Here is a 15,867-nt window from a genome sequence, read left to right as displayed (position 1 = left end):
TTTAATTCAAAACTAAGTGCTCTAGTCCAGGTTAGCTAAACCCTTTTGGCTATGTCATGTAAATCAGCTCCTCTAGATCACCATGGAGGAATGTTGACTTTACGTCCATCTGCTTCATATGCATATCATGTTGCGCCACCAGTACCAACACTACCATGATGGAAGTGTGTCTAACCCCAGGGGAGAAGATTTCATTATAATCTACTCCTTTCCTTTGCGAGTTTTTCTTTACTACCAAGCGAGCCTTGTACTTCTCTCTTTCCTTTTCTGAAACTACTTCTTTCTTTTTGTATACCTACTTGCATCCAATCACTCGTTTCCTAGCTAGAAGCTCCACCAAGTCCCATGTCTGGTTCTTATGCAACAATTCCATCTCCTCCACCATAGCGCCCATCCAGCTACCTTTCTCCTGGATGTGCATAGCCTTCTGAAAGGTAGTATCCCTGGTGCCAGTGATAAGAGCATAAGACACCAGATCATCAAAACCGTACCTGGGGGTAGCCTGACAATGCGTCTGGGTCTTTTTACAACTATGCTACAACGTGATTACTAATCATTTGAGCTAGAACTCCCTGTGTTCTGACACCATTATCTCCATCTTGAGTTTCTAACTCTACCTGCCTCGCTAGATGATCTCTCAAGCTAGAACTCCATGGGTTTCTGCCCTGAGTCTCCAACTCCAGCTGAATTACATGCTCGTTACTGCTATAAATTTTTGGCACATGTTTCTCTATTTTCTCCTGAGTACGCCGTAACATAACTTTCTCATTAAAACCTATGCCTCTACTAATCACCACCTTGCTTGCCACTAGATTCCACAACTTGAACCCTTTCACACCTTTCTGATATCCTAGAAAGGTGCACTGTTTAGACTTCACCTCAAGTTTAGATCTGTCATCACCAAGAATGTGCGCATAGGTTGTATACCCAAATATCTTTATTTGAGCATTTTGATTGAACATCTTGTGATACAAAGAGTATATTGCTTGCACTCTCACGTACCGATTACATTGATAGCAAATATTTAGTTAAGAGCATATATTAAACCACATTGAGCTTACATATTATTTCATATTGGTGATGTGATTGAGCACAACTGGGTACATATCTACTTTACACGAAAGCATAATCACTGTAACAATATTGTTTGATTGTAAAATCTGAGTGTTTCCAGGTGTGGCCTAAGGGGGCGGTAATCCAGTTCGGTAAGAATTAATTGTAAAGGTTGAGATCAACCCTGTGCTAATTGACTTGGCTTGTTTAGGTGCCGCTCCACCCATTTAAGTGAGCAATTATAGTGGTAATCCTTGTACTTGTTAGCCAAGGCGAGGACGTAGGCAATTGGCCGAACCTTGATAACATTTCTGTATGTCACTCTTACTTTACTGCTTTCTAGTGCATGTGTTGTTAATTAAATTGCTCTATTTATTTTCTAGTTTATATTTATATTACTTGCACTAGACTGACCATAGGGTTGTGAATATACTGCTGTTAGAAGATTTACATAGGGCTTAAATTTTAAAAATACCAATTCACCCCCCTCTTGGGATCACGGTAAAGCTAACACTTTGATCCAGTACTTCATGTACGAGTACCATTACTAAACATGATCTACAAAGATAGGAAAACACTAGGAACAATGCATAGGTTAATATCATCAAAACACTTTAAATAATGAGTAGCCACCAAGGCTAACAGAATCAGTCCTTGTTGAGCATCATACGATAAAAGCATGTTGAGTCCAAGCTCCAAGAATCTGGGAACTCATTCAACCTAGATGAAACTGAGAGCATATCACTGTTGCCACTCCCAAAGTCTCCTTCTATTGCATTCGTCATTTTTTATGAACCTTCTTTGATTTCAACAGCCCCCTTCTTCATTTTGGACAGTTGAGTTTTATGTGCCCCTTTTTCTCACACTTAAAACGCTAAACATCCTTCCTCTTACTAAATTTGGACCAAGCCCTATGGTTTCTCGATGCACCCCAAAAGTTGCTCCTCCCACGATTCTGATTCCCTTTTGCCATGAACCACCTTCACCATGTGAATCCTCATTGTTGGCCTTCTTCCTCTGAAGGAACCCCAACAATGCACTCATGATGTCCTCCAACTCTAGGATTTTTTCCCTCAAGTCTGCATCATAACCAAGTTCTCATATATAGGAGACGTCAGATCGCTAATGATCTGATTGAATGTATTGATGTGCTATGTTAGGTTTGAACCCTCTACCATCTTAAGCCAATATAGTATTTGCTTAAGATATAACTTGTTCGTCAATGACTTGGACATGTACCGCCTTTCCAGTTTTAGCCAAACCGCTATTGATGATTCCTCATCCATGACTTGATATATCGCGTCATCGGCCAAACAATTACGAATAGTGGACATAGCTTTCACTTCCATCTCCTTCCAACTTGCATTATCCATGCCTTTCAGTTGTTTCCCGTATAGTTCCTTCACCACACCTTGCTGCACTAGCAAGTTCTTCACCCTCCTCTGCCAAAGTCTGAAACTACTTATTCCATCAAACTTGTTGACATTGAACTTCACCGAAGAGATCCCAGCCATTGTGAACCAATAGCTCTGATACCAGTTGTTTGTTACGAATGCATAGTGGAAGCCTCACACACTCACTAATCAAGAAACAAGTAATGAACACACTCAATGATGAACTACATGAAACAAGTAATCACTCAACAATGAGAAAAACAAAATCAATAATCAAAAACACCAGATTTACATGGTTTGACAATTTTCCTACGTCCACAGGAGCAACAACTCTAATTCTCACTATCAATAATGTAAAGCTTACAATTAGGGTTACAAAATTTGATTAAATATGAACCCTAAGCGTATAAGAATCTTAGAACCTATCTAAACCATCCCTGTAGCAATCCGCAGAGGAAAATCATTCGATCTACCCAATCTATTGGTCTCCCGAGTCAAATTCAGTGGTGTGCGCCAAATGAAATTGTTGATGGTTTAGGGCAAACAATCGACGATTTGAAGCCGAGAGGAGTTCCCTGCATTCTGCCTGAAACCATCGACGATTACATTCAAACCGTCGACAGTTATCCCTCAAACCGTCGAGTAAACCAACAATGGTTGCTATCCTGCAAACCTCTCTCTTATTCCTCGCTTCATGATGCTTTGCTGGTGCATGCGTTCCACTCAAATATGACCCACATCCCCAACAATTTCGGTGTAGATTCTGATGAGATTTGTGTTCATAAAATTCCCAACAGTACTAGCTGTATAAAAGAAGCTTTTTTTTTTTTCTTAATTTGTGTTATGTGTGTGTGTGTGTGTGTGTGTTCTCCCCGCATCTGCGAGGAAACTTAATTAAATTGAAGAAAAATTTTGTCAAGGATGCAACCAATGAGATATCATCGAAACTAATTCTTCTCTTGTATTACATAAATTTTGGTCCTACGATATCATTTCCTAGTATAATTGTTGTGTTATAATTCCTCATCTTATTGAAATGATTTTAGATTTTATTTTCTTTGACAAGTAAAAAAGTTTCAATGTTTAATAGCAACATGTCACTCCTCATTTCCTTTCTTAAATGGTTTTGAACACAATATGGGTCAACATTCCTGTACTTTCTTTTAATTTCACATCTACGCCTAACAATAGAAATGTAGTCGTTTCCTTTTGGTTGATTTATAACCAAGGTACATGCTAAACAAGATCATTCTAGCACTTGGAAGGAATGATCTCTGGCTCGTATGAAGTTCTTTACTTAGGGCAGACATGTCTAATCCTTTCTTCAATTCTGTGTCTATTCATGAGCTGATATGAATACATAAAATCATCATTTCTAGTTTGAAATTCACATTTGTTTTTAGTAAAGGCATCTTTCATGAAAATTTCAAATCTTAAAAAAAATTTATATTATATCATATATATATATATATATATATGAAATATTCAAATTTGAACTTAAAAGTGAAGTAAAGACACTTTGGATAAAAACTTAACATTCTATTTTGAAGAATTTGTTTCTTTTGATAATAATACTAGGTCTTTTTTTACCTTTATTTATGTATACTATAAAAATACTTCAATTATGCGGTGTATTAGTTATTTTTTGTGTGGTCAAATAACCTATAAATTATTTAGTACTCCACTGGTTAGTATGTAAATTATTGCTGCATGAATTATTAATTGCACGGCTGAGTATATTTTCTCCATGAATTAGTTTAGATACTTTGTGTTAGCATAATATTTGAAGAAACTATAGCCACTTAGCTAGACTTCAGGGATGGGGTGGGTGTTAGGTCGTTTTCTCAATTTCTTCATTAGTGTTATTGTATTATTGAAATATTTTGGTGTTTTATGAGAAATTTTATTTAATTATTAAATTTTGTTTGTTCAAATGAGTTAATTATTGACAATCATTATTATTTCTCAATGTTGGATCCTCTTTATCTTGCTTTTTCAATTATATTTGTTCCTCAAATAGTTGTATATCACAAAACGAAGTCATATATTGTACAATTTTAAAATTTCTTATTGGAATTAAACTGCATATTCGCACTAGACTATTCAAGATATTTAGTAGGTATTTATGATCCTTTATCTAACATTTGTGATAGTCACTATTCAATTTGTGAATTTGTCACTTGAGACTTGAGTGAAATTTGTTAGACTTGCTCTTGCCACTATGTTGGCTTACTTTGTTCACACAATTTTTATTTAAACTTTTATATTTTTGAGGGTTTCTTGTTTAATTTTAGCTAACTTTGGAATTGAGACATGCTATTTTTAACCATTAGAGCACAACGATTCTTTTTGAAAATATAATTGCCTTGATCTAGATTTTATACCATGTAGCATTTATGTTACGATTGTGCTGTCTTGTAATTGTTTTGCTCATTACTTTCAAGCTTATGGATTGGTGTTTAAAATATTATAATGTGGCATATTATTCATCCCATATTTGATAATGGTTAATTTGAAATTGGAACCTAGTCCAGTGGGGATGCCGATGTAGTGGTCCATGCTACTTCAACTCAATACTCCATTGCTTCTCTAAAGCTTCAAACCATTATTAACTCATACCCATGGAATGACAATGGAAAGGTTAGTGTTGAGAAAGAAATTATCTTTACTTTTAAAGTCTAGTTCACAATTCATTCTTCATGCCAATGATATAATGGGTCTCATTAACATGATTTCTTATTCTTTTTGCGAAAGAGGTTGGTGGATGGAGCTAAGTGTATCAAGAGCTGACATTTATGATTATAACTAAAGCAAGACATAAGGTTCCACTTCGTCATTGTCAAACCTCTATTCTTTTTAGATAATTCTTGGACAGCAATCTCATGCCAAAGTGAATCTATGTAGTTTCATTCCTGTATTTTACGATAAATAATTCATCCTTGATAAATTTTCAACATTACTAGAACTCGAAAATATTGGAATAAGAGTCATTACTTATGCTCCTATACTCTTGTGTTGCCCTATGCAACCATTTTTTCTCTCCTTCCTTGCCTCTTTGTTTGTTTGGAGATTGTTCATAGAAGATAATTATAGAGAAAAATGGGCATTTGAATTAAAATGAGTTAGAAATAATTTTAGATTATTTATATTAAATTTACTTATTGTAAGATTTTAATTATTGAAAATACCATAGTTATTGATTTAGATCTTTGCATTTACATTCTCAATCTTATTTATTTGCTACCTCATCTTCCAGTTACACATCGATTATTGGTCTCATTTCTTGAATATTTTGGAGTTTCAAGTTCCGACTTTCAATTTAAGTTGGTATAAGTTTGATCAGATAAAATTTGTTACAATTTTATATTACAAATTATAAAAAAAAATAAAATTATAAATATTTTTAATTTATTTCTATTGAAATGTCACAAAAAAAAGTGCCTCCACTTAAAGCACACATGCCCAAGACTAATGACTTAAAATACGGGTACATTTTTTGTTGAGTAGGGCTAAAGTTATTAATTATGAGAAAGCAATTACAAATGAACTCATGTGCAAAATCCTTTATTGAGTTAGCTACATGATGGGAGGTAATCCACATTTTTAAGTTTTTAATTACAGAACAATTGCTATCTTTTTAATTGCTATAAATCTTTATTATTTCATCAGTAAGTATAAAGAATTTTAATGGTATAAATATTAAATTTTAAGGAACCAAAGACTAGAAATAAATAGTTTGAATTATTAAAATATCATTTAAAAATAACAAATATAAATAAAAAACTTATAATATGAAAAATACTAATTAATATCTCATACTATGCATAAATAAAGTAATAGATTATATTATCTCTATATTTATTATTATAATAGAGAAATTTTATTTGATTTCAAAAAATTGAAAACCTTAAAATCAATTTTTTTTTTTAATAATAAATGCCTATTTCTATTTATTGGATTATTTGATGTTAACTTTTTTCAAAAAAAAAAAATTAATACAAGACTACCATAAAGTGGAATTAAGGTATTAGAGGCCCAAGAATAGACCTGACAAAATGGATAAAAATTCGTTAATCCAACCCGCATCCGACCCGTTTAAACCGACTCATAATCAACCGCTTGCTAAATGAGTCAAATATAGTTTTCAATTTTCATAACCGCCTCCTTAGCTGTTCGGGTCAGTTTTATCTGACAGATATCCACCAAACCACTTAAAAACTCATTACTAATTAACCCAACACTAGTGAAGTACCCACTGCCCAAGTATGGAAAGCCCAGGGCGCCAGCAGTGCCCACACAACCCATTATTTATGCTAGGTCTTCACAGTGAGAGTCCCACTCCAAGGCCAGCCATATTCGATTTGAGCCCTAGCCCTAATGCCCTATTCGATTTGACATTTGATCCAAGAGAGAGCCAGCACGAGAGAGTCGAGAGTTCATTCTTCTTCAACCCTTTGAAGCCCTATGCCTTCCGACCCTTCGCAAGTCCATCTTCGATCCTTCGAACCAGTAGGAGCCTTTGGCGAGTCCGTCGGGAGCTTCGTGAGTTCATCGTCGACCCTTCGAACCAGCAAGAGCTTTGTGAGTTGGTCTTCCACATTGTGAACCATCAGAAGCCCTTCGTGAGTTCATCAGGAGCTTTGTGAGTTCGTCGTGGACATGTCGAACCAGAAGGAGCTCTTTGCAAGCTCGTCTTCGAGCCTTTGTGAGCTCATCTGCTTCAAAATTCGAATTTGTGAGTCTTCTTCTTCTTCTTCTTCTACAGATATGCTTCTTCCGCTTCTCTGTTATTGCATATTAGGACATTACATATTTCTACAGAATTTTCTGCTTCTACTAACAAGAAGGTAGGGCAATGAAAAATAATTCCTTCGCTGGCCTTTATCATTCATAAATTTCATCTTCTATTCCTGTTGGATGTTTTGGTGATACATGACATGGCTTTAACTGTTTAACCAAGTGCAGAACTGTCCATGGTTATAATCTATTCTAAATCAGCTTGTTGTATTAAATTGGGTATCTTGGAAGGGAGAATGGGTTCTCTTTAGGCTTCAAGTTAATAGTAGGAGATAATATGGAGAGGCCTGTTGTATCTTGCTCTCTTTTGCCCACATTCTCTTTGTTCAGATAAATCTTGCAGAAGAACATAACCAAGAATAGAGATTGTCAGTTTGGCCCAAAAAATGAATAGACTGAACTAAAGAAAAGGCCATTTTATGATCAACAATTGTTATACTTGTACAAAGTCTAGATTTTCCCACACCACTCTTACATAAATTTTTTAAGTTAGGTTAATCTGCATCATAAGATAGGACCAGTTGACAAAGAAAATTCAATCCTTCATGAGAAGGAATACCAGCCACTTTCTCAAATGTAGAGATGAAAAAGAAAATATACATTTTACTTTGGAGTAAAGGGTAAGTAAAGTTGTGCATGTGGTTCCAAGCCACACCAGTGTACATGCCATGAATGAATTCCAAAAGAGAACATATGCCAAACAAATAAGACATTATCAATGTCCATGACCATGCAGTATAATTGCATTTTTTTCCACCTATAGAGTTGGGTTGCTCCAGAAGGATTAGATGCACTACAAGGCTGCAAATTCTTAGCATCAGCAAGACTATTGATGTATATGTATGTCTGTATCTGTACGTAGTACATGTACAAATTTTTTATGGTATATATATGTATATGTATATCTGTATCTATATGTAGTACATGTACATGATCTCTTTCAGAGTTTCAGGATACTTCTAAAGACTACGGAGTCTAATTCTGAAGTTATATCAGTATTGAAATTTCTTCTCATTCTTATGTAAAATTTTTTTTTTTGACAGAACCAAGAACTATATTAAATATTAATTAATCCATGACTTCATGGCAATGGTATGAGGTGATGGTTGGATTATAGTCGTTTTTTGTTTTCTGTTCTTTCTTTATATGCATAATAACAACTTTTTGACTTGGTCAGTCAAATTTCAATATAAATATTGTGGTCGTTTGACTCATTTCAATATGTTCAAATATAAAATGAAAATATTTAATCCCATTTTTCTATTTTTTGCAATGCATTATAAGGATTAGGAGAAAAAAAGTCTCAGTCAATAGTAAATTCAATTGATCAAAATGATGAAACAATTGTGTTTAAAGAAATTCACATGTTTTAGGAACAGTTGTAATGTTTAGATTTTAGAAACTCACACGAGTCACACGCTTTGAGTTTTTATTTTGAGTTGGATTGGGACTAATTTATTATGTTTTATTGCTTATAATTTTACTTGCATGATTTAGGAGTTGTTAATTAATATAGACAATTGAATGATTGATGTAATTAATAAAAAAGTTAATACACAAACTAAACGCAAGTTATCGTATACAACTTAATATATTATAACAAAAAATAAATTATTAATAAAATTAGATTTGAGAATGGCAGATTATCCGCCCATCCGCCATGAATTATCCGACCCGAAACCGCTTAATCTGCCACTTAAACGAGTCGAATATGAATTATAATTTTTTCGCCCGATAATCCGCCTTATCCACCACGGATTATCTGACTTAATCCGCTTTGCCAGGTCTACCCAAAAAGGCATATAGTTTTACTTTAAAATATGTAATTATAATTAAAATAAGAATTACTTGAAAATATTTGAATCTCACTCTTTACAACTCCAAAAATAATTTTGCTATTTATAAAGGTTGAAAATTGGTAAAAAAAAAAAAAATTGTTTGGATGACTTTCTATAATATTTTGAATTATTCATGGTAATGTACATGTTCATCCTATAGACAACACCGAAACAACATAAAACCCTCAGGCAGTATTTGGAGGAATGAATTTTGAGTCTTGAATTTTGATTTATATGAATTTAAATAAAATTCAATACAATTTTATATTTTACTTTGTCCAAATTTACATAGATCCAAGATGTTAAAATGCTTCACATGATTACAAAGAATAGTTGAATAAAGATGCGAGTGCCTCGACTGATGGAAGGCCTCGTCTCCACAAGTAATTAGATATTCATCTGAAGTAACAGATCATATCTGGTCTGGAATGATATGATAAAAAAAAAATTTTCTTCAAACTATATTTTTATTTCCTGTCAAAAAATATTGAAACAAATGATACAATGCTTGCAAGAGCAAATCCAGCCTCCAATTAAAGGCCAGTAACATACAGAAAAAGGAAAGATGCAGATACATTTACAGGCACAACACAGTTATCCAGCTAGCTCTGCTCGAGTTGGAACCACAGGCACAAGAAAGTTGCCAAACGGGGAATCAAATATTCTGAAACTTCCGGTACTCCTTTCTTGTTGCGCTTGCGATACTGCATGTTTCTTAGCTTGTTGAATCTGGAGATCGACTCTGCTAGCCTGGGCAGCTGGCGGCTATACACCATGTCACATATAATAAGTGCACACACCTAAACAAACAGGACAACAGAACCAAGGAGAAAAACTTACTGCTGAACTATTAACCGGTGTTGCTACTTTGGCTTTTTTTGCAGCTGGCAAAGAGATATTCCCGGAAATAGAAAGAGCTTTCATGCTTTTAATAGAAGGGGCATTCAACACTGGCAAGGAGAAGGGTACCACATAAATCGTGATCATATCACAAGCGAGACACGAAAAAAGTGAGTTAAGAAAGAATTTGGTAAGCAACATATAAGCGGATTGTACATCATCCAGGCAAAAATATGCGTAAAACCATGCACATATAAGAGACATGGCTAACCCCAACATGTAAACCAACATGATAAAGAAAATAACTTAAAAGTAATTCCCATGTTGAATGAAATGTAAGAAAATAATGGAACATTATTCCTATGATGAACTGAATAACTTCATATTCCCACATCTCTTGCAATGCAAACCAAACAAAAAATTTTCCATGAGGCAATCACATATTCCCTGGGGAAAATTAATTCTTGAGTCAAATGTTCCTCATATAAAGAAATGTGATAAAATAAAGTGAAGTTAGATAGCAGTAAATGCATGGACCATAGTCCATGGAAAACATTAATAACAAAGCAAACTGCCAATTGGTATGAACATTTCAAAACATGGTACATTTTTTTGTTCCAAAACACTTAATCCAGGGATATATATAGTTGTAAACCAAATTTTCTGTATGACATTTTAATTGTTAATAGGAGAGCATCATCACACTATAAATTTTACTTTCCATCATTATTAATCTACTTCGCCAACAAAAATTCTTTAAGATCCAGAAACAAATTAACATCCTTGCCCCAAAAATACAAGAGTTCAATATATTTTTCACCAATTTCTACAACTCAAAATTGATGATATAGAAAACCCAAAGAAAATGGATTGTATTGGCATAAGCTCCCTACTGTCCCACACCCTTCTACCTAATTATTCCTTAACCAGATTGGAAAATTGCATTCTTCCCCATGAGAATGAGACCATCACAACAATGTTATAAGTTCACCCTATTTGAACCCCAAAATAATCCTATACAACAATATATGGATGAATATATGGACATTGTTGGCTCAAAATACTACCCTACCATAGGGGCTTCCCTCCCTCCCAACACCCTCTCACCCCCACACCCAGCCCCAACTCCCCAAAAACACACTACTTGTCATAATCCAAGAAGGTGTTGCATGGAGGGTGAGAAGCTCAAAGTCAGCAATCTCCACCTTGACAAATGTTCACCACTTGAGAGCATTTAAAATAAGCATCTCCAACTGGAGCATGAATTACTCATTTAGTAGCTTGCAACTTGGAGCAAGTTCATGCAACAAAAGAACCTTTCTTTAATAACAATTTTTGTTAACATGTTCGCCACCTGGGAACCCACCTTATATCTCAACAAGATGAATCTTGCAGGCACTAATTAAAACCTGTGTCTTATGAATCTATGATTCTTCATGAAGCTGTTTTGTCTTGGTGTTATAATTATAAACTTGTCCATTGCTAAGTAGAAGGCACTTGGACTTTCACATGTTGAATAGCCTAAGGGTATAGAGAAAATTTGCAAGGGTTGTGTGAACATAAGTAGGTGTACTATCAAACCATGCAAAATCTCTAGTGTTCATCTCTCTTTCCTCTTTTTATTTTTGGTTTTTGTGTGTGTATGCATATCCCTAATTCTCTACAGGTCAATATTTCCACAATAATACATTCATCACTAGAATATGATTCATTATGCTTGGTGATTTGCACTGGTCCAAATGATTGTTAAAGCTGGAGCTGCTTAAATTGAAGGTCAATGAGGAGATGGAGGTGCCCATGCTGGAGAAGCCAGGGTTTTTGTGCTCTAGCTAGAGTTTTGACAGATGAGTCTGTTGATGAAGATGCTCAGAATCAGTTGGGGGATGTTCTGAACTTTTCTTACAGGAAGGGAGAATTCTCCGGGCAGGGTGGCTGCCACTCCCAATGTGCAGGATGTTTCGTCTTTGGCATAGACTCAGATAAATAAGTTACGAAAGCCAAAAATACCATGGCTTCAAAGCCATGTGTCATGGGGTGGCAACTTACCACGGCCAAAAGAATCACCTTTGCCTTGATCTGCCTAATATTTGAAGGAGGTATGCCTGAGCAGCAAGAAGGCTACACCAAACTCCAAACCCCACCCTGAAATAATCATCCGAATAAATGAAAACACTCAGTGATCAAGTATTGTTAGCATGATAGCCCTTGTTCTAAGAGAGTTGATTACTGAAAAGTTCGGAGCCAAGACTTGAACTGTAAGGAGGTTGTGCTCACATCACACAAGCACTAACAATAATTCTCACCCCACAGCACAATCCTTTGTATGCATACCGGCCCCTAGACATCCATAAGCCTGAGCCAGTCATGCGGTGGTATACTACTCAAGACACACATACAAATGTTCAATATTGCATAAGATGGCACCATGCCACCATCTGCTAATAAATCCAAGGGCCACAGTGGATGTCATCACAACCTCTACAGTGTACACTGTCAACAGCACATGAAACAATACTCTCTTATGCAGTCTATGGGGCTCCCAGCCTCCCATTGATGAATAGATTCAGCAGAATCTGCACCAGAGTTCCCTGGAGTTCAACACCTCAGTCCTCTACTCCTCTTTGAAGTTCAGCAGCCCAGCACCTGAATTCCTCTCCTGTTTGACAACAAGACAGCCCTCCATTTGCTGACTGGTGTTTGATCAGCAGCAGCCAGCTGGCTTGGTGTTCAATCAGCAGTTCTTTGGTGTTCAACAACCAGAGTTCTTGGTATGCAACAAGAACTCAGTCCTCAGTCCTCTTCAACTCAAACTTCTTTCTGTTCAATCAGCAGCAGCCAAGAAAAGAGCCAAGCCAGCAAGCCCAGCAAGGCTCCAGAGGTATGCTTCGAGACAAATCTGCTTCTTAAAAAGCTTCAAGAAAGATTCGACAGCGAGCTCTGTTTTTCTCCTCCTTTTCTTGCTCTTCTTCCTTTTATTGCCTGAACTTTTTTCTTGTACTTTTAACTTCTCACACTAAGTTACTAATCAAGTTTTTAGTCTTAAGAATTGTCATAAAGTTCCACATACATAATTTTTAATATTTGTTTTAAGTTGAAAGCAGAATCTTACGATACTCAATCCAATCCTACAACCTGATCCTGCAGACCGCTCCAACAATCCCACTTAGGATCCCAATTCTGACAACCATGAAATTGTTGAATTATGGTTAGTGTTGATTTGTTGAAGAATTTAAACAAGCTTTACTTTAGTGGGGTTTCAGGCAAAAGCATTGGTTCCACTTTCATCACTTTAATGCCTACAAAGAGTCAGCCTTTTAAGGCTACTGTCAACCAATTAGTTTAGTACTACTGTGTACAAATTTTTTTTGATAGTACTACTGTGTACAAATTTATTCTAGAGGTTCTTGCGGATTGGGTTTAGTCTTGTGTTAGGACATACTACTCAGGCTTAAAGTGCTTTTGTTAGGAGTAGATAAGACTCTGGATGGCATCTTGGTGGTTAATAAGGTAGTGGAGGACGTTCAATGGCGAAAAGAAAAGGCGATAATTTCTAAATTTTATTTTGAGAAGGCATTTGATTGGGTTAGTCGGAAATTTTTGGAGTCTATTTTCACTAGAAAGAGTTTTGAGGAGAGGCAATGTGCTTTGATAAGGGGGTACTTGTCTAATGCATTTTTTATGATCATTATTGATGAACCTAAGTAGCGGTTTAGTGCTTCAAGAGGTGTTAGGCAAGGGGTCCACTATCACTGTTTTTGTTTTTTTCTTTTTTTGGATTCTTGTTGATATTTTGAAAAGATTATAGATAGGGCTACAAGTACAAATTTTGTGAGAGGGGTTGGAGTGGATAGTGAGAAGGTTGTTGTATCTCACCTTTAGATGAGACAAGGTTATTCCCTTCTTAAGTAATGTCTTTTTTGAATGCTCTTACAATTTCACAATCCTCTATTTGATAAGAGAGGAATTGTTACTATTAATCTTAGCTCTAATTTTTAACAGATATTTGGAGTTGGCTTCTTTAGCTAGTTGTGGTATTTCAAAGTGACCTTTTTTAGTTACTTAGGTGTTCGTTTGGGGGTAATCCTAGGTGTGTTGGTTTTTGGGATCCAGTAATGGAGAAGGTATCTATAAGCATTTGGATGGGTGGAAGGGTGCTTTTATTTTCTCTAGGTGGTTGTATCACCCTTAGATTTGTCTTTCTAGTATCCCTCTTTATTATTTTCCTATTTTCAGAATTCTTCAAGGGTTTGCTACTAAAATTGTCCATTTTTAGAATCTCTAAAATTCTTCTAGATATTTTCTTTGATCGGGGTTAGGAGAGAAGAGAGATCATTTTGTTAGCTAGAAGATTGTTTGAAAGTCTAAGATGGAGGAGGTTTGACTTGATAAGTTGGTGTGTAAAAGCACTAATTTAATGGGTAAATGTCTTTGGTGGTTGCCTCAGAAGAAAACTCACTTTGGCATAAAGAGTTACCAACCACCACAAAGTCAAGCATTAAGTCCCACTAGGTGGGGTCGACAACATGAATCCTTTTCCACCAATTCATGTAGTCATTTGCCATGAGATATATTCTCCACTTATTCCTTATACCAAATAAGTTTTGGGTAATGGGTTCCAAATTCACTTTTGGGAAGACATTTGGCTAGTTGATTTTGCAAATTTCATATCTTTCCTTTGTCTATTAACTTTTTTTTTTGGGGGTGCATAATGATATCATTGCTTCCCTTTTTATTTTTAAATCTCTAATGGTCTTAATACTTCTTGGGATTTCCACTTTTATAGGTGTCTCTAAATGATAGGAAGGTGGAGGAACTATATTCATTGTTGCTATTGTTGGAGGGACGTCATCTTTTCAATGGGAGGGGGGCTTTCAGTTGTGGAGTCTAGATTTTTCAAAGGTCTATTCTTCTAAATCATTTTTTGAGCATTTAACTAGAACAACTATGTGCTTTCCGCTTCATCATGGTATTTGGAAGACCAAAGTCCCCTTTTATGCATTTGGCTAGTTGTTCTTAATAGAGTTAGCACCAACAATCTATTACATATTAGGAGGCTTCTGAAGAAATTATCTTTGGATGTGAGTACTTTACATTTTGATCGCAAAGAATCCCACCTCATTTTCTTAGCGTAGCTCTTTCTCTTGGTGGGTTAAGTTTTTTGGTTTGGAAAAGAAATGCGTTTTTTTGGAGTCGGTGGACAACAATTTGTTGATTATTTCCTTTACAATTACAGTAAAGATGGCTCGGCTTTAGGTCTAAAATAAGATTCCATGGAAATGAAAATCCCATAACACTATTATAACTAAAAAATTCAACTATTATAAATTATAGAGGCAAAATATGGTCTAAAAATTCTAGTTGCTGTCATATAATCGTATTATTATAACAATATAACATAATAATACTTTCACTTTTAGTTGGTTAATAATTTTGTTATCATAATAATTTAATATTAATATTTAAATAGAATGCATATGTGTAGAATACAATATTATGAAGGTACTAATATCCAACCGGCCAAAATAGTAGGGCCAACTAGTCCTAAAATATGATTCCCGTGGAAATGAGATTCCATGAAAAATAATAATGGAGAAGCATTGGCATGGAATTTTTCATAATTTGTGGAAATTCTCCATTCCCATGGAACATGAGATACTGCCACGTTTGGCTCTATCCCCAAAACAAATGTGAACTCAGTTGCCATTGTTGTAGAATTGTGTTAAGAATTGATAAAAGACCATATCAACCAAAACCGAGAGAATTGAGGTGCTAGAGGCACCAGCTGATACAACCAACAATGTGACCATGGAAATGGTCAAACTTGTTGAACACATTGATGCTTGCAGGGGTCACAAAAAAATCAACAGAGCTCTACGATGGAAATGTCAGAGGACTTGTACCATACAGTATAAACTTAATAGGCTCAATAGCATATTGCAAAAATG

General features: G+C 35.4%; 1 protein-coding gene across 2 annotated transcripts in view; it reads right to left on the bottom strand.

The window, feature by feature from the left end:
* Positions 1–9,530: 9,530 nt before the first annotated feature.
* LOC131157319 (uncharacterized) overlaps positions 9,531–15,867 on the bottom strand; it is a 14,564-nt gene continuing 8,227 nt past the window's right edge. For both annotated transcript variants that reach the window (XM_058111379.1, XM_058111377.1), the window contains exons 2-3: positions 9,923–10,032; positions 9,531–9,847 (exon numbers count right to left, since the gene is read on the bottom strand). In XM_058111379.1, the coding sequence (XP_057967362.1) occupies positions 9,677–9,847; positions 9,923–10,032 (281 nt within the window). In that variant the 3' untranslated portion in view covers positions 9,531–9,676. The remainder of the gene's footprint in view (positions 9,848–9,922; positions 10,033–15,867) is intronic.

This window comes from Malania oleifera, chromosome 6 (assembly GCF_029873635.1).
Source record: "Malania oleifera isolate guangnan ecotype guangnan chromosome 6, ASM2987363v1, whole genome shotgun sequence".
In the NCBI taxonomy this organism is placed as follows: Eukaryota; Viridiplantae; Streptophyta; class Magnoliopsida; order Santalales; family Ximeniaceae; genus Malania; species Malania oleifera.
The sequence above is the reverse complement of the archived record's forward strand: the minus strand, read 5'-3'. Positions and strand labels throughout refer to the sequence as shown.